Source organism: Epinephelus lanceolatus, chromosome 15 (assembly GCF_041903045.1).
Source record: "Epinephelus lanceolatus isolate andai-2023 chromosome 15, ASM4190304v1, whole genome shotgun sequence".
In the NCBI taxonomy this organism is placed as follows: domain Eukaryota; kingdom Metazoa; phylum Chordata; class Actinopteri; order Perciformes; family Serranidae; genus Epinephelus; species Epinephelus lanceolatus.
Genome location: NC_135748.1, coordinates 1019523 through 1041258, shown reverse-complemented (window position 1 = coordinate 1041258; position 21736 = coordinate 1019523). Strand labels below are relative to the sequence as shown.

The following is a 21736-nucleotide window of genomic DNA, read 5'->3' as shown; positions in this document are numbered from 1 at the left end:
ATCGCCGCCCCCACATTGGCTTCTGTGAATATTTCCTGGGTGGTTTGCTTCCCAGCCACGTAGGTAAGCAAAGCTTTGACATCTCCCAAGGCTAGCTGTATTCCAGCTGTTGTTTCTTCTAGAGCCATTATCCATTTATCTGTGCCATCGGTGAGTGCCGGTAGGCGCTCAGCCAGGCCTATCATGTCCATGAAGGGCCAGGGCTCGTACTGCCTTTGTCCATTAGGTTGTGTTATAAGGGGACACATGGTGGTTCTGTTACCTTCCTCATCATACAGATATATGAGATCCTCAGTCTCTCCGAGGACTTTTCCTCCTCTCAATCTCATGCCTCCTTGACTTTGAGCTCTGTTGTCTGTTGTTGGTCGTCTGTTGTTGGTCGTCTGTTGGTGTCCCGCACCTCTTTGGGCTGTGTTTTGTTCGATTTCATTGTACCTTGGAGAGTCAAGGTGATGTGCTCTGTGGTGGGGCTGGCTTGAGGCTCCTCTGGCTCCTGCTGGAGACCCTCTTCTTTTAACTGCTGTTCTTGTATTGTCTCCAATAGTTGACTCATTTGCTGCAATCTGCCTTCTGTTCTCCGGCTGATCCCTTCCAGCTCTTTGAGCAGCTCCTGTCCTCGGGTGTCGATCAGTGACGCACCTCTGGGAGTGTGTTCTTGGAGACTGTGATCACTTTCATTGTGTGGTTCTCTCTCCGTCGGTGGGTCTGGATATGGTGGCGGGCTAATGGTAGCTAGCCTCTGGTGATCTTCTTCCTCGTGCATCTGGCGGTTCTTTACCTCCCATTCCAACATCTGTTGCCAGTGCTCGTACCCAAAGGTACTCATGGGCCTGGGTTTCAATTCCTCAATCTTTCCTTTTTTCTTACGCAATTCTATTGTAGGGGAGCCAGATCTCTCTGTGGGGAGGCTCGAACAACTTTTATGGTGAGCTTTGCTTCCGTTTTTCACCTGCTTCTGTCTCCCTCTGTCTTTGCGCCCTGCAGTTGGAACTTGCCCTTCAGTGGAGCGAGAGCCTTCATCACTGGCGCTGTCTGTTGTCTCTCTAGCAGTAGTTCCGGTGCAATCACTGCTCCTTCTACTACGATGTTTGTATATCATTGGAGGCTGTCCAGTTTCACTCTCAGTGAACTCTCCATCCTCCTCATCACTTGTTGACCCATCAGTGCTCTCCGTTTCTGAGGACGGTTCTGTTTCCAGTTTTAACTTCTTCCTCGGCCCCTGTAGTCCCCTCCTATTGGGTTTCTTGTCATTATTTTTTTGTCAGGGTCACTGTGAATCTCCCTTCTAATTGGCCCTCCATTTCCGTAACTTTTGAGCCTCTTAGTGCGTACTGTCCCATTGCTGGCTGTGTTGGCTCCTGTGGGTATGGGGGTGGTGGCGGTATGGGTGGGGGTGGTGCTGTGGGCGTTACTTTTTCCTGTATCTGGTGTTCTTTGTCTCTTTCCTCCAGCTGCACCATTATTCTTGTTCCAGTTTGTCTGAACCATCCTAGCACTTCTCTTTCTTTGGCTCTCTTGTTTTTTAGTTTGTAGCTTGCCTTGGTGTCTCGAGCTTCAATATGTCTTAATTCTGACTCTACTTCATCACAGCATGCCAAATTGAAGGTACCATCCATAGGCCAGCGATTCTTCCCGGAGGTTCTTTTGTGCCATTTGGCCACACAGCGCTGAATGCGCTTGGCTCGACTTGGGTGTTGTTTTATTACCATTTCTATCGGGGTCAGAACCCCTTCTTTCATTTTTCCCTGGTTGGCTCCCATGAAGCCTTGTTTTACTGCACTAGCTCTTGGGATTTCTGGCTGTTCGTCTGTTTCTGTTGTGCGTATTAACACCACTATCTTCCCTACTGTTATGGCAGTTTTGTATTTCTTTTCTCTATAGGGGTTGTACTCTAAGTCACAGGACCCGTCCTCTTGGGGTTTCCGTTTACTTAGACACCCAAATTTACCTGTTTCCCACTCAACTTTTCTGGGCACAATGACAATTTGCAGCCGCGGGTTGTATATTTCCCCTCCCACTGGTCTTTGTATGCGTATTTGGTGCAGAGGGAGTGTGGCTACTGGTGCGTTCTGATAATTGTCACACAGACTCTGTAGTAGCGGATTTAGTGAATAAGGAACCCACAGCCTTCGCAAAATCGCTTCCCACGGGGCCCCTGGATACTCTTCCTTTACTCTCTTTAAATTAACAAATTTAGTGATTTGCCAGAGTTTTTGTTGGATCTCTTGTTCGTCTTGCCAATGCTCAGCCCCTTCGCTATCTACGTAGCTCCGTTCTAACCAAAAGTGGGTGCAGGGCCCTCTGTTAGACAATGTTCTTCTCCCCAAATTTCGTCCTCAATGATTTCCCCTTCTTCCATCTATTTTTAGGTGCAGCTGTGAATTACGTTTGCTCTCACCTTTTGACTATTAGTAGTATCTCTATGTGTTTGCCCTATTGATTTCCCTTTAACACAATATTGCAACCGTGCAGCCTGTTTAGTTGGTTTATTCGACAACATAATTAAATCTCTGTTGCCAACACTTTTCTACATCCACCATTTTACAATTTCCTCTATAGCTTACTATATTTACAACACTATGCAGATGACATGCACAACGACGTCAAGGATTATGTTTATACTATTTTACAGATTACTTTTAGATATATTTACAGTTTTTACACTTAGATCAATCAGTTAATTTTTTCTTTTTCTTTTTTCTTTTCCTTAGCTACCTGCCCGTTCAGACCTGTTTTCTGAGGTAGTTCCCCTGCCCTCTTGGCTAAGAGGTCTCCCCTAAACAGCGGTATCCACAGGAGCTTTTTAACTTCACTTTTTTAGCTTTCTGCCCGTTCAGTCCCGTTTTGTCTACGGTGACCTCCCCTCCTTCTTGGCTGGGAGGTCACTTTCCTCAAAACAGCGGTATCCACAGAAGCTTTTTAGGCCTTTATTCACTTATTCTTTATAGCAAACCGCCCATGCAGTCCTGATGTCTCCCCTAGACACACCCTCCTTTTATAGGCTTAAAGGTGTACTAAGCAAGCCAACAGCGGTATCCGCGGATTTGCTTAGCATTCCGCAAACCTGCCGGCTGGCTTCAACACCCCCGCCCCTACAGGCTAAAGGGAGTGTTGGCGAGTTTCGGCAGTAGTAACCACATATATGCTTTTGAGTATCTCTGACTCTTTTCTTCTCTTATTGTGCACTTTTGTCTCTTTAAATACTTTAAATACTCTTACTACCTTATTGCCTGTACTTCATTAGTTATTATTCATCCAACACACACATTCACTCTTTCCGCTCCACGATCACACCTTATGCAGCAGAGTTACCCGTCTCCAGTGATGTTAGTTGCTTTTCCAGTGATATCTCTTTAATCAGTATACTATATAACTAGGTTCTTTAGGAGAGAAATTTGTCAAATACCTTTGACCTGGGCGGCTCCCAGCACTGCACCCCAGACACACCTGGTTTTAAACAGAAAAAGGCTCTGCTTACCTTATTTGGTGGCGCCACCTGTGTGTCTGACGTACAGCCCAGTGCTCCCGATCTCTGGCTTCGACCTTCCTTGCCTCCTGGCTGGCTGCGCCACTTGAGGTGACTGAAATCGGTGCCTGGAATTGGGCCTGGCGGCTCCCGACCTCATCCTCCTTGTTTCTTCTAAAATGCCATTTGCTCTTAATTCAGTAGCTTAGGTTCGGCTGGCAGATACTTAGAAAAACACTGGAGATAGGCAGAATCTGGTGCAATTGAGTTTATTGTGTTCACAGGCAACAACACAGACAAACTCACGAGTCAGCCTCCGGAGGACGACTGAAAAACTGCTCTCAGCGCTCTGGCTTATATGCTGGTGGAGGTCGAGGAGATCTCCACCCATTTCTGTAGTCCTTCCCATTTCGACCCGTTTTTACTGGTAGCAGACTTTTGCCTTTATTCCTGCTCAAGCTGGAATCTGCCACCAGTATTTCCGGGGCCGCTCTCACTCTATTTTTTAAAAACCCATGTGATCTGTGGGGACTCACATGTTACAGTTCCTCGTGACACAATCATTTGAATGTATGTGTGACCTTTATATAAACTCCTAAGTGCATTAAGCAGTACAATCAAGTGAGTGTGCTATCTTCTTCACACAGCACGTGGTAACTTGTATGAGTGTCACTATAAGTTCACAACACCATGTGAGTGTAGGTTAATGCATTATATCATTACTCAGCACGTGATAGGTTATGTGTGTCAATAAGAGTTCACAGCTGAGATGTCACTAAGAGTTCACACTGTTATATTGCATATTACACATGAATGCAGGATTCGTTTTTGCAAACGTCTACACACTAACATGGTTATATAGCTATTTGTATCTCATCCAACTTATATGGTCTCATATCTGATGAGGGTTTTGACTTTTACACTACAACACATCGACAGCGGTGTGTTCATCAGTCTGAGAAATGGACTGGAGAGGATCTTCATTCAGTATAGTACATGTATTATGACGCTGTGTGGGAGTAGTTCTGTCATCATTTGTGAGGATGGACCGTTTGCTGTGGTAGGCAGTCACTCGCGTAGTGACATTGGGTTAGTGCATAGTGATGGTAAAAGTGTGGTGTTGCAGTTTGATTGTCTGGATGCTCTCTATGGATACATCTGTTGTTTGGCAGACAGTCTCAGTTCTAGGCAGAAGCTCTTTGAGCTGAGTGGCGTTTGTGTCAGTGAGGGTGCAAGCCCAGTGCTGTCTTGTGTTTCTGTGGAGAGCTGTATTACTGAGATGAGTACCGCTCCAGTGGCAGAGTATAGTGATGTTTCTGAGGCCAGGGTAAAACACATTTCCTCCGAAAATTGTGTGTCTGAGTGTGGTGTTGGTGTAACTGTTAGTCCAGCACTGTCTGGCATTTCTGTTGTGACTTTAGCCAGTTAGGTGAGCAGTGGTTCAGCGGCAGAGTCAACAGTTAGTGATGGTAGAAAGCGTAAAATTTCTTCTCGCACTAGTGTGTTGAAGAAATTAAAGACATTTGATGTTAGTGAGGTTAATGCAGATGTAGAATTTGTTAGTGCTGTGGCAAAAGAGGAGCTGCTCTTCCATCCTCTTAGTGGAGATGTCTGTAAAGTGTTGTGTAGCAAGTTAAGTGTAGACTTGGGGAAGGTCAGTGGTTCTGTGTCCACAGAGGTGGGGTTGTTAGGGGTCCCGTGTTTAAATGAGAGGATTGTGGCTGATGGTAACTGCTTCTTCAGATCCATCTCTCAGGCTGTGAGTGGCTCACAGAAGCACCATTGCAAGATTAGGCTAGCTGTATGTAAGGAGTTAGAAAGGAATGCAGATGAGTATGCAAGTCTTCTGAGAAGTGAGTATTCGTCTGTGTCAGAGTATCTTCAGCAGTCCAGGATGAGAAATGTGAACAGTTGGGCTACAGAGGTAGAAATCCAGGTCACAGCAGATTGGTTAGGAGTTAGTGTGTGTACTTTTTATGATGGATGTTGGTTGAAGTACAAGTGTAACAGTAAGTGTTTGTCAGCAGAATGTGTTTATGTAGAGAATGTCATGGGACAGCATTTTGAGAACACTCTTTGTGTGCATAAGCCTGGACTGCAGATTTGTTATAGTTATTATAAAGTTAGTGATGTGTCAGGTTATAGCATTAGGTCTAGAGTGACAGATGTTGTGGATAGTGAGAAGTTAGCCGTTGGATGTAATGAATGTGTAGGGTCTGAAGGCGTAGGTCATAAGTCTGTGAAATCAAAGTATTTGAGGCAGAGAAAAGGGACACGGGAGAAAATGAGTAGGTTGCTTAGGGACAGATGTCAAGTAAAGTTTATGAAGATGTATTAGGAAAATGTATTGTATAGAGAAAGTGTTAAAGCAAGGAAGGTTGGTAAATATAGAGAGAACATCCAGCACAGGCAGAGGGTTAAAGCGATTAGTAAAGCTAAGAGTATAGTGAAGTACAGAGAAAGCATCGAGCACAGGGAGAAAGTTAAAGCGCTGAGTGTTAGTAAATATAGAGAAGACATCCAGCACAGACAGAGGGTTAAAATGATGAGTGTTGGTAAATATAGAGAAAGTGTTGAGCACAGAGAGAGGGTTATGGATAGCGTCAGGTTAAGTAGGAAGCAGAGGATGGAGAAATCAGTAGACTTTGGTTTTGTTATGGAGCAATTTTTGGAAAAGGTCAGAGATGGTCCAGATTTTGTGTGTTGTGTGTTTCATAAGTTGTTGTTTAGAAATCAGGTGCAGAGCTGTGTAAGGGAAGTGTATGGTAGTTTAGCTACATAGGTAGGTATTGCAGACGAGTGCATTAGTGAGAAGTATTTGCATAGATGTAATGATCAGTGTGTTGTGCCTTGTCAGTTGGTGTTGTGTAGAGGTCAGCTGTGGATTTGTCATACATGTCATCGTAAGATTAGTGCAGGTGAGATGCCAGCTGAATGTTGGAGTAATAACTTGGATGTTGATCCCGTTCAACCAGAACTGGGATGTCTCAATAGTTTAGAGCAGCATTTGATAGCCTTGCATATTCTTTTTATGAAAATGTTGGCATTGCCTAAAGGGGGGCAAAATGGTGCATGGTCCAGTCACCTGTGTTCCCGCCAACATTACACAAACTAGTAATGTGTTGCTGCATTCGAGTATGGAAGGGTCTTTGGTGCAGGTGAAGTTAAAGCACAAGTTGACATATTAAGGGACATTATGAATACCAGTTTGTGGATCCGTTGCATGTAAGACAGTCGCTGGAGTATTTAAAGAGGACCAATGTTCATTATAGAGAGATAGAGTTTAATGAGGAGTGGATTAATGAGTTTTTTAGGCAGGAAGATGGGGACAGGGAAGAGGCTGGATCAGCTAGTGAGGATGAAGCTGGTACAGGAAGTGAGGTTGCTGGTCAGGTTGTAGAAAAGGCTGAGGTTGATGATCTAGCAGAATCAGCAGATACAGCACAAGATGAAATGTTACATGACAGACAGCAGCACTGCATGTTTCAGGACACTTGTCTTATGCCTGTTGATATTGGTCAGGAAGCATTAGATCAGTATTTTGATGATATTGTGAATATAGCGCCTGCAGAGGGAAATAGTCCAGTTAGGATGCTTTCTGACCGGAGTAATGAAGCAAAGAGTTTCCCTGTGTTATTTCCTATGGGTCAGAAGACCTTCCATGACAGTCGGCGTTATCAGTTGAGTCTGTCGCGTTATTTCAACAATTTTGCACATAATGTAGAGTACATATTTTTTGCTCAGTACATGTCAGAGCTAGATCAGGTGATGTCGAGTGTTTCTGTGGCGTTGCATAAAGGTAAGGGAGGTCAGAGGTCTCAAAGGATTAGTCAGAGTATGCTGAAGGATGAGGAGTCTCTGAAGCAGTTGTTGCAGTTTGATGATGGATTTAGGTTTTTAAAGCCCGTCCGTGGAACGTCTGCCTTTTGGATGTCAGTGCAGAAGGACGTCTTGGCCTGTGTGCGTCAGTTAGGGATTCCGACGTGGTTTTGCTCGTTTTCGTCTGCAAATCTGCGCTGGCAGAATCTCCTGACCAGCATCCTGAAGCAGGAAGGCAGAACGCAGACATTAGAGGATTTGGAGTGGGCAGACAGGTGTCAGTTGTTGCGTGGTTGTGTTTATGCCGACAGGGAGTAATATAGTGAAGATGAGTTTACCCCTCAGTGTTTTGAAGCAGAGAGCATCTGCATGACGAGCTTCGTGAATAGATATAGGAACAGGCCCGACGGTGATGTGTTTGAAAATATGTGTATGGCGACATTTGCGTCAGAGTATCGTGTTCTTGCCAAAAACTAAAAGTCTACGGACATGATTCGATTGAAAAATGATTTGGGCTTCATTTTGAGAAGAACACGTACTCAGTTTGCGGTTGTTAGGTACATGCGCGTTAGTTTGGAAAAACATCCGGAGGCGCATTTTCAGAGTTTGCTGCAGTTGTTCCTTCCTTATAGAACTGACTCAGACCTCAGACCTGAAGGCTTTGAGCTGTTTGAACAGTTCCATGAGGATGGAAGTGTGACATTTAGTGACGGGTCAGTACATGCGGTTAAGGACGTGGTGAAGAATAATATCGCAGTGTTTGATGTAGATTGTCCAGATTTAGAGCGTGCGCAGGAGATTGCAGAGCAGCATGGCGTAGATGAGGAGGATGCTTGGGGGGAGCTGTGTCCTGAACAGGAAGTTGAACGCCTTGAGTGTTTAGAGGAGAGAAGGCAGCAGCAGGGTTCTGAGATAGCAGTTACAAGAACGTCTGGAGAATGTGCCAGATTTGGTTGGTGGTAGTAGACAGGTAGCGCAGTTGGAGAGGAAGAGAAATGTGATGTGTAGAAGTGAGGGTTTAGCTTTAGTTAGGTCTCTGAATGAGACACAGATGGCTGTGTTTTATAAGGTCAGACAGTGGTGTTTGCAGAAGGTGATGGGTAAAAACCCAGAACCTCTGCATGTGTTTGTGACAGGTGGTGCAGGGACGGGGAAAAGTCATTTAATTAGGGCTATTCAGTATGAGGCAGAGAGGTTGTTGTCCACACTTTGTGATCAACCAGACGATATTTGCGTTTTGTTAACCGCACCTACAGGCATAGCTGCATACAATTTAAATGCAGCAACAATTCATCACACATTCAGTATTGGCACACATGCTGGTTTACCTTACATCCCTTTGGGTGAGGACAAACTAAACTCTTTGAGAGCCAAATTTAGTCACCTCCAAATTGTAATCATAGATGAAATCAGTATGGTTGATCACAATCTATTGGCATATGTTCATGGTAGGTTAAGGCAGGTGAAGCAGACGGGCGACTTTTCCCCTTTTGGTAATGTTGGAGACTTCTATCACTTGCCTCTCGTTAAAGGGAAGCCTCTGTATAGTTGTCAGCTTGGTGTGGACCTGTGGTGTGGCTTTAGTGTAGTGGAGTTGAAAACCATAGTTAGGCAGAAGGATAGTGTGTTTGCAGCGTTGCTGAACAGGTTGAGAGTGCGTTCAAAGGCCACCCCCATGTTAGCTAGTGATGTTGGAATATTAAAGGCTCGCGAGACAGGGGAAGAGAACTCTGCTTTGTATATTTTTCCAACCAGTATGCAAGTAAGTGAGCATAATTTTATGCAGTTGATTACCATGTGTCCAGATTATGTTAAGATAGAAGCCAAAGATTTCAAACATAACAGGAAAACAGGCCAATTGGAATGTACAGCAGGGCATCATAGTAATGCGGCGGACACATGTTTACCGGAGAAGTTGTGTTTGGCAAGGAACGCGCGTGTTATGTTATGTAAGAACGTAGATGTTGAGGACGGTCTGGTCAATGGCGCATGTGGCACAGTAACTCAGATAGATTTTGGTGATGATGAAAGTTTTCCTAAAACAGTTTATGTCAAATTTGATGATGACAAAATTGGCTCACAGAGGAGGAAAACACGTGCACATGGGGCAGTAGAATGCAGGTATTCTACTGCTATTGATCCCGAGGAGGAGAGGGCAACTAAAGCAGGTGGTCTGCGACTTCAGTTTCCTCTTAGGCTAGCGTGGGCGTGTACAGTGCATAAAGTGCAGGGATTAACGGTAGATGAGGCTGTCGTGTCTTTGAAGAAGGTGTTTGCACCTGGGCAGGTGTATGTAGCTCTGAGTCGTGTTAGGGCTTTGTCTGGACTGATCATCAGGGATTTTGAAGAGAAGGCCATTTACTGCAAGGATGCCATAAAGGAGGCCTTAGACAGCATGCCTCCATTTTTGATTGAGCAGCCTAAACCTTCATTAACTGCACACAGTTTCTCTGTGTATTTAATGAACGTTCAAAATTTAAGTCGCCACCTGGTGGATTTGGTGTCTTGCACACAGCATTTACAGCTCAACGGTATTGCTGTCACAGAAATGTGGCTCACTGCACAGTCCACGTTAGACAGTGTCCAAATTGATGGATATACTTTCCACAGTCGTCCACGAGGTTTGTGTTACAGCAGCAGTAACCCCAAATTGTTAGAGCTCCAGGATCTAGAACATGGTGGAGTTGGTTTGTACAGTGTAGGTAATTTGGACTGTACCATCCTGCAGGCACCCGATTTGAATCTGGAGTGTTTGGTGTGCCTGTGTGGCAAATTTAACATTCTGATGGCAGTAATTTATCGTCCACCATGTTATCCAAATTCTTTATTTAAACAAAATCTGGGGAAATTACTTGATTGGTTGAATCCAATTAGTGACACAATTGTAGTAATGGGAGATTTCAATGAAAACATTTTGAAAAAGTCATCAATTTGTAAATTCATGGGGCAAAAAGGATTTCATCAGCATATAACACAAGAAACAACAGAGAAGGGGACATTAATTGATCATGTTTATGTTATAACAGCACAGTATGATGTGGAATGTGCAGTGATGCCCACGTACTTCAGTGATCATGAAGGTATTCTGTGTAGTTTTAGTGTGAGAGATGATCAGGGCGAGCTAGAGGACTTAGACAGGTTGTTTAAGGATTTAGAGGTGGATGTGTAGTGTTATTTAGATGTGGATTAGATCAGGTTGGTTTGTGTAGTCTTTGCGATGTAGCTTCATGTGACTCATACAAAGTCCCAGTGCAAATGTAGGTAGTGGTGGTGTTATTATTGTTGTCATTGTGTTTATCTGTAGGGTTTTAAGAGGAAATTGACTTGTAGTTTGTTGTTGTTTTGACATTGTGTAGGTTTGCACTCGCGTGAATTTGTCTGTCCCGCTCCATCGTGTGAAGATTGTGTATTGTAGGGAGATTTGAGTGTATTGTGTGGAAATGTTTTTAGTATGTGGATATGATTATTGTGTAGAGATGTTACATGAAACAAATCATGTGTTACAGGTGGAATGAGTGGAGTGTTAGCTGTTGTGAACAGTGTAGTGTGTAGAGAGTTAATTAATATAATCATGGTTTTCACAGCTGTTAGTGATTGTAGATGTGTTGGTCTCTGTCTGCCACATGTTGGTTGTTGGTCTCTGTTACAACTGTGAATGTATGTATTTATGCATGTTAGACTTTGTGGTTCTTTCACTCCTGATGTTTTCATGTGCAACTGTTTCAGTCATGAAAATATGAAAAGGGTAATTTGAATCAAACAAATACATCTCTAAAGAAAATAGACAGGCTTGATGTTGTTTTCTGTATCCCTCTAGTGTTCAAAATTCTGATCAGTAACTTAGAAAAGATGCAACAGTTAAATTATGATGTTACATATGAACACAACAGGAAATGATTGTATTTAATAAGTGAGCAGTTAATATTATGATTGTTGTTGTTATTATGTATTCATGTATTATGTATATTAACCTCAGGAAGAGCAACTGAGGAGGGATCCCTCTTCCCGGATGGACAGACGTGCAATAGATGTCGTACAGAACAGATCAACATAATAAATTAACAGTAATCCGTATGACACAATGAGACAGAAAGAGAGAGAGACAGAGACAGAGAGAGATGCAGGACTGACAGTAATGACAGTAGCTTACAACAACATTAATGAAAGTAATAATATTATAATTATAGTTCTGGTTACTGTGGCACAATATGTTGAAAGTATATATTAATATCTGATAGTATACATATGTGACAGAAATCATATGTGTATAATAACAGTAGAAGTATGACTAATGATAACAGCAGCAGCAGGAGGCATCTGGCAGGACCACGGCAGCAGCACAACCACATGTCACACTATCCAGGCACCGCTGCAATACGAGTTAACCTGTTATTCCTGTTCCTTTATTTTGAGGATGATATGACCGAAATAACACAAAACACAAGAAATCTACTGTGTAAATATATTCAAAATGTTGTTTTACTGAGATTTATGAAATCCAATATGGCCGCCGCCTAGTGACGCCACAACATGCAAATTAGATGAGTTAATTTACTCCCATCAGATTCCTGTTGCTTTATTTTGAGGATGAGATGACAAAAACAACACAAAACAAAAGAAATCTACTGTGTGAATATGTTCAAAATGCTGTTTTACTGAGATTTATGAAATCCAATATGGCCGCCGCCTAGTGACGCCACAATATGCAAATTAGATGAGTGAATTTACTCCCATCAGATTCCTTTTACTTTATTTTGAGGATGAAATGACAAAAACAGCACAAAACAAAAGAAGTCTACTGTGTAAATATGTTCAAAATGTTGTTTTACTGAGATTTATGAAATCCAATATGGCCGCCGCCTAGTGATGCCACAATATGCAAATTAGATGAGTTAATTTACTCCCATCAGATTCCTGTTCCTTTATTTTGAGGATGAGATGACAAAAATAACACAAAACAAAAGAAATCTACTGTGTAAATATGTTCAAAATGTTGTTTTTACTGAGATTTATGAAATCCAATATGGCCACCGCCTAGTGACGCCACAATATGCAAATTAGATGAGTTAATATACTCCCATCACGAACTTTCAGTCATGATGAATAGTTTTCTCATTTACAGTATGCCTTTATCTCTCACCACTTTCAAGCGACAGCCTTCCCAGATAGTACACATACATGTGGCCGACGTCGGCCTAAGGTAACACATTGGCCCTGAATTTATAACGTCTGACAAGCGTCGGCTGCATGGGCGGATATCTTCAAATTTAATACTCTTTTGTCCCAGCTCATCAAACGTCTCTGTTACGTCGGCTTTGGGTTGGCCCAGTGCCGTAGAATGTCTGCCCACATACGGAAGTCACCACAGAGGCGGAATTTAATCTCCGCAGTCTTTAGGCCCGTTTCCACCACTGAATAAGTTCTGGATGTGACGTAATCGTTGCGCTACCATTTTGACCGGGGCGACGTAGGGGCGTAGGGACGCCGTTAGCTGTTAGCAGTGTCTGTAATAACTCCAGTCACGGTCCGTGAAAAAAATATTTTTTCCAGCAGATGTCTTAGTTACAACATGATTGAGCTAACTGGAGTAGTTTCATGTTGTATCTGACAACGGGAGGCTTTTAACAGATGACGTCCTGATGTTAGCTTTGCTGCTGCTGTTAGCTGTCCCTGTCAGCTGATGCTTTCTAGACATCGTGATTTCCCAAAACTGAATAAATACCACACATAGCAACACAACATGAGTGATCTAGCAAAGCAGTTTTGTGTTGCTCACATAAAGTCCCTTCAATTATTTTTGTCTCTTAAATCATTTAAATGAAAAAATTATAATAGTATTTATCATTTTTTATCAAAACCAGTTGGTTTTTAATTTGATTATCTAATTGTCCAGTCACTGGCCCATCCTGTCCAGTATGCATTCTAGGACAAAGGAAGGACATTTCTCAAATTTTATGGAAATATGTGACATATCTTTACTCAAAATTTGAGAAACCTACATCTATACACCATTCATTTCTTAAACCAATGTGTACCTGAGTAAATATTTTTCATATTTATGTGCTATATCATCATTATTGCATAATAAGAATTGCATGAGAGAATATAAAATAACAACTCTGCTGGCCAAGTGTGCCAGTGGTGCAAAAAAGTTGTTATGGACAGTGCCCATGTTAATTTAACTAGTGCAATGCTGATTCAAAATGTGCTTGTCCAGATGGGGCTGATTAATGTTTACATAGGACAACATCTGGTCCACCCTAATTTTATTTTGTCAATGGAAATGAGGCTTACTGTTGAACCTTTTATTTGTGCACAGCTACTCAGGCCAGAGCCCCAAACAGGAGTGTGTCATGTGACACAGATACTCTCCTTGCTGTTCCTGAGGCCTTTGCAATCCCTGTGGTTCCCCTGTCAAGCTCCACCCCTGTCAAAAGGCCAAGATGTGAGGTATCAAATGATGACTCCAGCTATCATCTTGAAGTGACCAACAGCACCATGGATTGTACAAGGTAAGGGATGTAGTTCACAACACTATTACTATTTCTGCTATGTTTTACACATTCATATAATTGTATTAGTGCTTCATTTGGAAGTGCTATACTATCTATCTATCTACTAGATTGTGTAGGAGTGAGATATATCCATGATTAATGTAAAATTCCAGAAAGATTTCCTTTTGTTCTAGTTTGACATGCAATTTGAATACTATCACGACTACTGGGAATAAAGTTTCATGTTGTTAGTGTCATTGCCATAGTCACACAATGACATTTATGTTTCATTGTTTTCTATTCCTCAAAGCATTGCTGATGGATTGCCACCTCATACAGTGACCAAGTACATTGTCAATGAAGACATGTTAATGGAGCTGTTCAAAAAATGCCCAGTTTGCACCCGGAGCTGTATCATCTCAAGAACTGTCATTGGGACACTCCTCCAAGTTAATCAGAGCTGTCCTCACTGTGAGTACGCTCATCAGTGGTCGAGCCAGCCAATGGTGAACAACATACCAGCAGGGAACCTTCAACTATGTGCAGCTGTTCTGTTCACAGGATCTTCATTTGTTAAGATCTCAAAGGTAAAAGAGGACATCCTCACTGACAAATTCATTTACAGTAGTATATTGTAATATGTCATCACCTCACATTGATGTTTTCCACTTAGTTCCTGGAAGCATTCAAGACCCAAGGAATCTCGGAAACAACCTTCCACAAACACCAGGCCAATCTCCTTTTCCCCACCATCAACTGGATGTGGCACCAAAACCAGGATGACCTCATCAGAGAAACTATAGCTGGTGGGGATGTTACTCTTGGTGGCGACATGCGTGCTGACTCACCAAGTGATTATTTAATTTGATGATTATTTACTATATATATATATATATATATATATATATATATATATATAGATATATATAGATATATAGATATATACAGTACAAGCCAAAAGTTTGGACACACCTTCTCATTCAATGCATTTTCTTTATTTTCATGACTATTTACATTGTAGATTCTTACTGAAGGCATCAAAACTATGAATGAACACATGTGGAGTTATGTACTTAACAAAAAAAGGTGTAATAACTGAAAACATGTTTTATATTCTAGTTTCTTCAAAATAGCCACCCTTTGCTCTGATTACTGCTTTGCACACTCTTGGCATTCTCTCCATGAGCTTCAAGAGGTAGTCACCTGAAATGGTTTCCACTTCACAGGTGTGCCTTATCAGGGTTAATTAGTGGAATTTCTTGCTTTATCAATGGGGTTGGGACCATCAGTTGTGTTGTGTAGAAGTCAGGTTAATACACAGCCGACAGCCCTATTGGACAACTGTTAAAATTCATATTATGGCAAGAACCAATCAGCTAACTAAAGAAAAACGAGTGGCCATCATTACTTTAAGAAATGAAGGTCAGTCAGTCCGGAAAATTGCAAAAACTTTAAATGTGTCCCCAAGTGGAGTTGCAAAAACCATCAAGCGCTACAACGAAACTGGCACACATGAGGACCGACCCAAGAAAGGAAGACCAAGAGTCACCTCTGCTTCTGAGGATAAGTTCATCTGAGTCACCAGCCTCAGAAATCGCAAGTTAACAGCAGCTCAGATCAGAGACCAGATGAATGGCACACAGAGTTCTAGCAGCAGACCCATCTCTAGAACAACTGTTAAGAGGAGACTGCACCAATCAGGCCTTCATGGTCAAATAGCTGCTAGGAAACCACTGCTAAGGAGAGGCAACAAGCAGAAGAGATTTGTTTGGGCCAAGAAACACAAAGAATGGACATTAGACCAGTGGAAATCTGTGCTTTGGTCTGATGAGTCCAAATTTGAGATCTTTGGTTCCAACCGCCGTGTCTTTGTGAGACACAGAAAAGATGAATGGATGGATTCCACATGCCTGGTTCCCACTGTGAAGCATGGAGGAGGAGGTGTGATGGTGTGGGGGTGTTTTGCTGGTGACACTGTTGGGGATTTATTCAAAATTGAAGGCACACTGAACCAGCATGGCTACCACAGCATCCTGCAGCGACATGCCATCCCATCCGGTTTGCGTTTAGTTGGACCATCATTTATTTTTCAACAGGACAATGACCCCAAACACACCTCCAGGCTGCGTAAGGGCTATTTGACCAAGAAGGAGAGTGATGGAGTGCTGCGGCAGATGACCTGGCCTCCACAGTCACCGGACCTGAACCCAATCGAGATGGTTTGGGGTGAGCTGGACCGCAGAGTGAAGGCAAAGGGGCCAACAAGTGCTAAACACCTCTGGGAACTCCTTCAAGACTGTTGGAAAACCATTTCAGGTGACTACCTCTTGAAGCTCATGGAGAGAATGCCAAGAGTGTGCAAAGCAGTAATCAGAGCAAAGGGTTGCTATTTTGAAGAAACTAGAATATAAAACATGTTTTCAGTTATTTCACCTTTTTTTGTTAAGTACATAACTCCATATGTGTTCATTCATAGTTTTGATGCCTTCAGTGAGAATCTACAATGTAAATAGTCATGAAAATAAAGAAAACGCATTGAATGAGACGGTGTGTCCAAACTTTTGGCCTGTACTGTATATATATGTATAGATGTATACATACATTTCTTTTTTCTTGAAATGTTTTAGGACATTCAGCCAAGTACGGGAGCTACACCATGATGGACCTCAAAACTAATAAGGTCATTGACATTCAACTAGTCCAGGTAAAAACACTGATACACTCAAAAACTGTTTGAACCAGGAATTTATTTATTTTGTATTTACTGAGCAGAGTTTATTTTATGTTGTTTCGGCAGAGCAATGAAGTTGGAAACAGCTGCCGGATGGAGAAGGAGGGCTTTCAGTGTAGTCTGTCTCTCCTGGAGCACAAAGGAGTCACAATTAAAGCCATTGTTACCGACAGACATCCAGGTATACAGAAATACATGCGGGAACAAAGGCATGACATCACTCACTACTTTGACCCTTGGCATATGGGAAAGGGTAAGTTTTTCAATTGAAATATTATAATAGAAAAATACAATACTTTTCTTTTACTATTTGTGTTTGTAAATACTCTGTCTTTTGTCCAGGTATTGGGAAAAAAATGGATGTGCTGGCCAAAGTGAGGAGAATGCAGGATGTGGGACTGTGGAAGAAGAGCATTGTCAATCATCTCTACTGGTCGGCATCAACTTCAGCATCGGGGGAGGAGGTTGTGGCCAAGTGGAGCTCTGTGGCTAACCACATCCAAAATGTCCATATCCATGACAACACCCTTTTCCCCACTTCTCTCCACCAGCCTCTAGTTGGTGAGCAGGCAAGGCAGTGGCTCAAACCAAGTAAGAACGGTAGTACATTGACCAAAATATTATGAAGGTGTTCAATCATTTAAGTCAATTCTCCTCTTCTGGGGTTGCATTTATCTTAGTAAACTGCCGCACAGAAATACACAGTGACATTTCTCATTTTCCTGTGGTATATTCTATAGTCAAGTTTACAGTTATTTATTGTTCCTAGATTGCCTTAATTAAATTACATTACTCCTGTGTGTAGGTACAGCAGCATGTGAGAAATTGACAGCGATTCTGCTGTCTACCAGACTACTGAAAGACATGGAGAAGATCAGTCCACAATACCACACTTCACAGATTGAGTGTTTTCACAGTTTTATCCTGAAATTCGCACCCAAGAATGTGGTGTTCTCCTACACTGGAATGTTGTGCAGGTATTGTGTAATAATAATTCAAACTTAATATTACCATGTTCGTATTTTGTATTTATTAGTAATATATTTTAATCTGTTTAATAATCATTCATTAGACTACAGCTTATGGCGATGCACTGTAATGAGAACGCAACAAGAGTTCATTCATCCACCACAGCGGGAGAACTCAGGTACTCCATTACATACCTGAAGTACAAACATGGGGACTTCATGATGCATCAACTCAAGAGTAGGTCAACTGTAGGTAATTAGTTGATAGACAGAAAAACTGCATAAATATTTAACTGGGTAAAATTATCATAACTCTGTCTTATCTGTATCATGAAGGCTACATTGACGCGTTGATGGAACTGCTTTTCCACAATGTTGTGGAAGACCTGCGTCCATATCAGGAGCTCCTGGACAAGATCCCTGTACCAGAGCCACTGTGTGCCCAGTTCACCAGGCCAGATAACAAGCCAGACACAAGTCCCGCTTTTCCAAGGACAGGTGAGGTTTGGCTCAATACATAATATGTTGTAGGAATACATGTATGGTTATTGATGTTAATTTAATCATTTGTGCCTTTTCTATTTCCACCTGTCGACGTATACCTGTCTTCAAACTCTAAAATCAGTCTACTTTATTTTCTCAACAGACACAGATGAGTTCCTGTCTATGGATGGGGGATAAGAACAGGCCCAAGCCCCAGCAGCCCTACTGACAACATTTCAGACTGAGCTGAGTACTTCATGGTTGCAGTCTTCACATGGTATTTGAGACCATACACAAATAAGTGATTGTATTAATCAGACACCTGGTTGTATAATACTGAACATCTAACATGTAGAGAATTGACCAATGTTCTACACTGGATACAATTTCAGATTCCTGGCTGGTAATTTTATGCTTCCAAAATAGCATTTGAAACTCTAAACTTACTAACAACACAAATATTTACTTGTAATGACTACCTCATTGACCAGAGTTTGTATCTTGCTGAAGCCTCTTTTTATCTTTCTCCTACTAGAGATGCTGAGGACTGATCATCTGCTAGAGGTTGCAATCTTTCCTCTCTGGTTACATGAAACATGTCTCAGACTGTCGTCCACACGCACAGGGGCCCAATGAAGTTCCACATCGCTCAAAAGTTCCTCATCTTCAACCTTCAAGTCCCTCTGTTACCAAACACCTAATTACATTTCAAAGCTCGGTTAAAATTTCATCCATAAACCTGCACTCCACAAACACCATCGGGCTGAGGTCTATGTTGTTAAGGACATTGGTGTATATTCCCCTATTATCAGGGTCCCCATGGTCATGAAAATCATTTAAGCCCTTGCTGATAAAAACCCTATCCAGTAAATATGGCAGTGTTTTGATGCTATCCAAGCCAATGTTCATATTTATCATGCTTTAATTGTAATGTGGTGTTGTCAAGGTTTCAAAATTGCTTGACTTTTGAAAAAAATACTTGAGATCTGAATTCAATTCTGGACAGATAATACTTACAATAATGTAATGGTTGTTTCATAACAGTAGAGGGCAGAGTAATGCCCAGAGAGGGGGGTTTAGTTCCCCTTTAAAGATTGTGAGACACACACACACACAAAGCTGTGTGTGCGTGTCTGTGTGTGCAGCCTTTGTCATGGCAATTAATGACTTGCCTGCACCTGAGGGGCACACAGAGAGCTCATGAGAGAGCAGATCAGCAAAGGCTATTTAATATGGGTTTGAAATTTCTCTAACAAGTTCTTCCCATTCCCAAACCGCTGGTCCAATCATGTGATGGTGAGAGAGATCCACTTCATGTTTTATATGTGTAGAGTCAAAAATGTGGTCACACGAGCGAGTTACAAATGTGTTGCACCTCAGCTGTTTTCCTTAAATTTCTCCTCTCAGTTTACATGGGAGTGAATGAGAAAAAAATCAGCGCTCCCTTCGCTTTGGGGCCACTCAGCAAAAATGTGTACATATGAGAGATACCATGTCAACATATCTGTGACCAGAACAAGTTTTCCTACGTTTTTTGGTATAAATTGTGTCTGTACAGTGAAAATTGTGGCCATGGCAGCCAGTTAAAGACAAAAGTTTTAGACGATTTTTAGAGCCCTCTCCACTCTAGCTCACAGCATTCCATGCAATACACACCCATTATAAACGGTCAATTTCTCCACATTTGCTCATGGTACTTTGAGAGGCACAGATTAAAAACGGTAAAAGATATGAAAAAGATGAAAACATGAGTGAATAGATGAGACCTGTGGCAACATTTGAGAGTTGGAATGGAGTCTGTAGCACAAAGTATGGAGACGCTGTAAAGGCTAGACAACGGCCAAAGATTGGTCCCTTTCTCCCCCTGCTGCCATTCATTTCCTATGGGACATCTTTCGAAGATTGTCAGGACATTTTGTGACATGTCACCTTTAGGAGCCCATAAAATCCAAACCGTTTGAGTAATGAAAAAGTTATACAGAAGATCTGATTAGCATGAGTTGATCTGTCGTGTGCGAGTTTGAAGTCGATACGCTAAACGGTGTAGGAGGAGATGATTTTTTAGGAAGTGCAGTTTTGAGGTCTTGATGAGACGAACACGCCAGTTTTGGTTTGATCTTTCTACGACGTTCCTACAGGCAGCAGCGGCCATTTTAGTGCGCCTAGGTGGCGCTAGAGAGCCCATTTTGGCACTTTAGGGGTTTTCTAAAATTTTTCACCAGGTCTGACATGCGTGCCAATTTTGATGAGTTTTTGAGCATGTTTAGGGGGTCAAACTCCAGCTCAAAGAGGCGAGAGAAAGAATAATAAATGCAGCCAAGGTCCCTAACAAACGTACCAAAAACAAGAGGGTCCTCGCCCTTCAGGCGAGGTCCCTAATTCCTACAAAGATAGCTTGTCCTACATTACATTCATTTTTTCACTGAAAATTAGGCCCTATGTTCCCACAGCCCTATGTTCCCACAGCCCTATATTCACACATTTCTAAGATTTTTCTCAAAATTAAACCCTATTTTCCCACATTTCTAGGATATTTTCAAAATAAGGTCTTGTTAGGTCTTGTCTTGTTCCTACATTTCCCTTCAGTTTAAGCCCTATCCTCCCACAACGGTTAGGGTTAGGGTTAGAGGGGATAATAGGTTGGGTGTAATTGGCTACCAAATTGGGAGAAAGGGGGATAAAATCTGATATAAATTTATGAAAAGGAAATGTGGGAACATAGAGCTGTGGGAACATAGAGCTGTGGGAACATAGGGCTGTGGGAACATAGGCACGCTCCCTGTTCAATCCCCAAGATATGGAAATGTGCTAAGGTTATCCCCCTTTTCAAAGGTGGAGATTCCTCTGATGTAAATAACTATCGTCCTATTTCTATTACAGGGGTTAAAGTTCTCCGGCACAGCGCTGGATTTCCGGCGTGGCGAAGTTTCTGTCCAGCATGGGCAGAAGTGCTCTACAGTGCGAGCATTTCACTCGCATTTGCCCCTAAAAATATATATATGTGCGAACCAGGAAAATTATTTAGGCGCACAGTGTGCGAGTAAACACAACTTACTGTTTACCATAATCGGCATCGAACTTTTTCTCATCTATAACCGATCAAATAAATGTATTTTAAAACTCGCTCCTTTGGCACTGATACAGCCGTCTCCCTCCCTGCCTGCAGTCCCCACTGCACTGGGCTTTGTAACAATGTCCCGCCTACAGCCCCCTCTGATTGGTTACACGGCACAAGTGATAGCCAATCAACACTGATGCCTGTGTATGCTTTCACATCATGTCACACTGAGATTTGTCTGGGACTGTCTAGTGGCTGTTTTGGTAAGCAACTGGAACCATCAGTTAAATTTGTCAGGCAAAGCTTCTGTAGCAGCTTTAAAGAGGTTCCTCAAGTTTCTTGAGGAACCTCTTCTATAACAGACTTTTGTACGTCCACGTTGAAATGATTAAAATGTATCGATTGTGGTAACAGTCTTCACTCTTCTTTCTTTTCCGATTCAACTTTCCAACGTGGAGAAACCGGAGACGGAAATCAATGGTGCGCCAGAATTTAAAGTTTTACTTTGGTGAACACTTTTACTTTGCTTGCACTTTACTTTTACTCTCTAGACCGGAAACAGAATCCAGACAAAATTCAGAGTGAATGGAAACCAGACTCTTCACTGTACGTGAAGAGCCTGGTGACACGAGGCTACATTGAGACACAGAGCACAGATGGAGCGGGAGAGGCTCTGGTAAGCCAGCGGTAATTTTGAAGGTAAGGTAACAGAAACCA

The 21736-nt window shown here is 42.2% G+C and overlaps 1 protein-coding gene across 3 annotated transcripts in view; it reads left to right on the top strand.

Moving 5' to 3' along the window:
* LOC117267587 (uncharacterized) overlaps positions 1-21427 on the top strand; it is a 36619-nt gene extending 15192 nt beyond the window's left edge. Inside the window, exons 4-14 of one of the 3 annotated variants that reach the window (XR_013493315.1) lie at positions 13605-13797; positions 14090-14366; positions 14453-14630; positions 16407-16483; positions 16577-16763; positions 16853-17101; positions 17316-17487; positions 17583-17716; positions 17815-17976; positions 18125-18238; positions 18497-21427. Coding sequence is in view for 2 of the 3 variants with exons in the window: in XM_078174856.1 (XP_078030982.1) it covers positions 13784-13797; positions 14090-14366; positions 14453-14630; positions 16407-16483; positions 16577-16763; positions 16853-17101; positions 17316-17487; positions 17583-17716; positions 17815-17976; positions 18125-18159 (1485 nt within the window). In the remaining variant the exon portion in view is untranslated. Of the gene's footprint in view, positions 1-13604; positions 13798-14089; positions 14367-14452; positions 14631-16406; positions 16484-16576; positions 16764-16852; positions 17102-17315; positions 17488-17582; positions 17717-17814; positions 17977-18124 lie in introns of all 3 variants that reach the window. The other 2 variants (XM_078174857.1, XM_078174856.1) reach the window with 2 other exon arrangements.
* Positions 21428-21736: the final 309 nt, after the last annotated feature.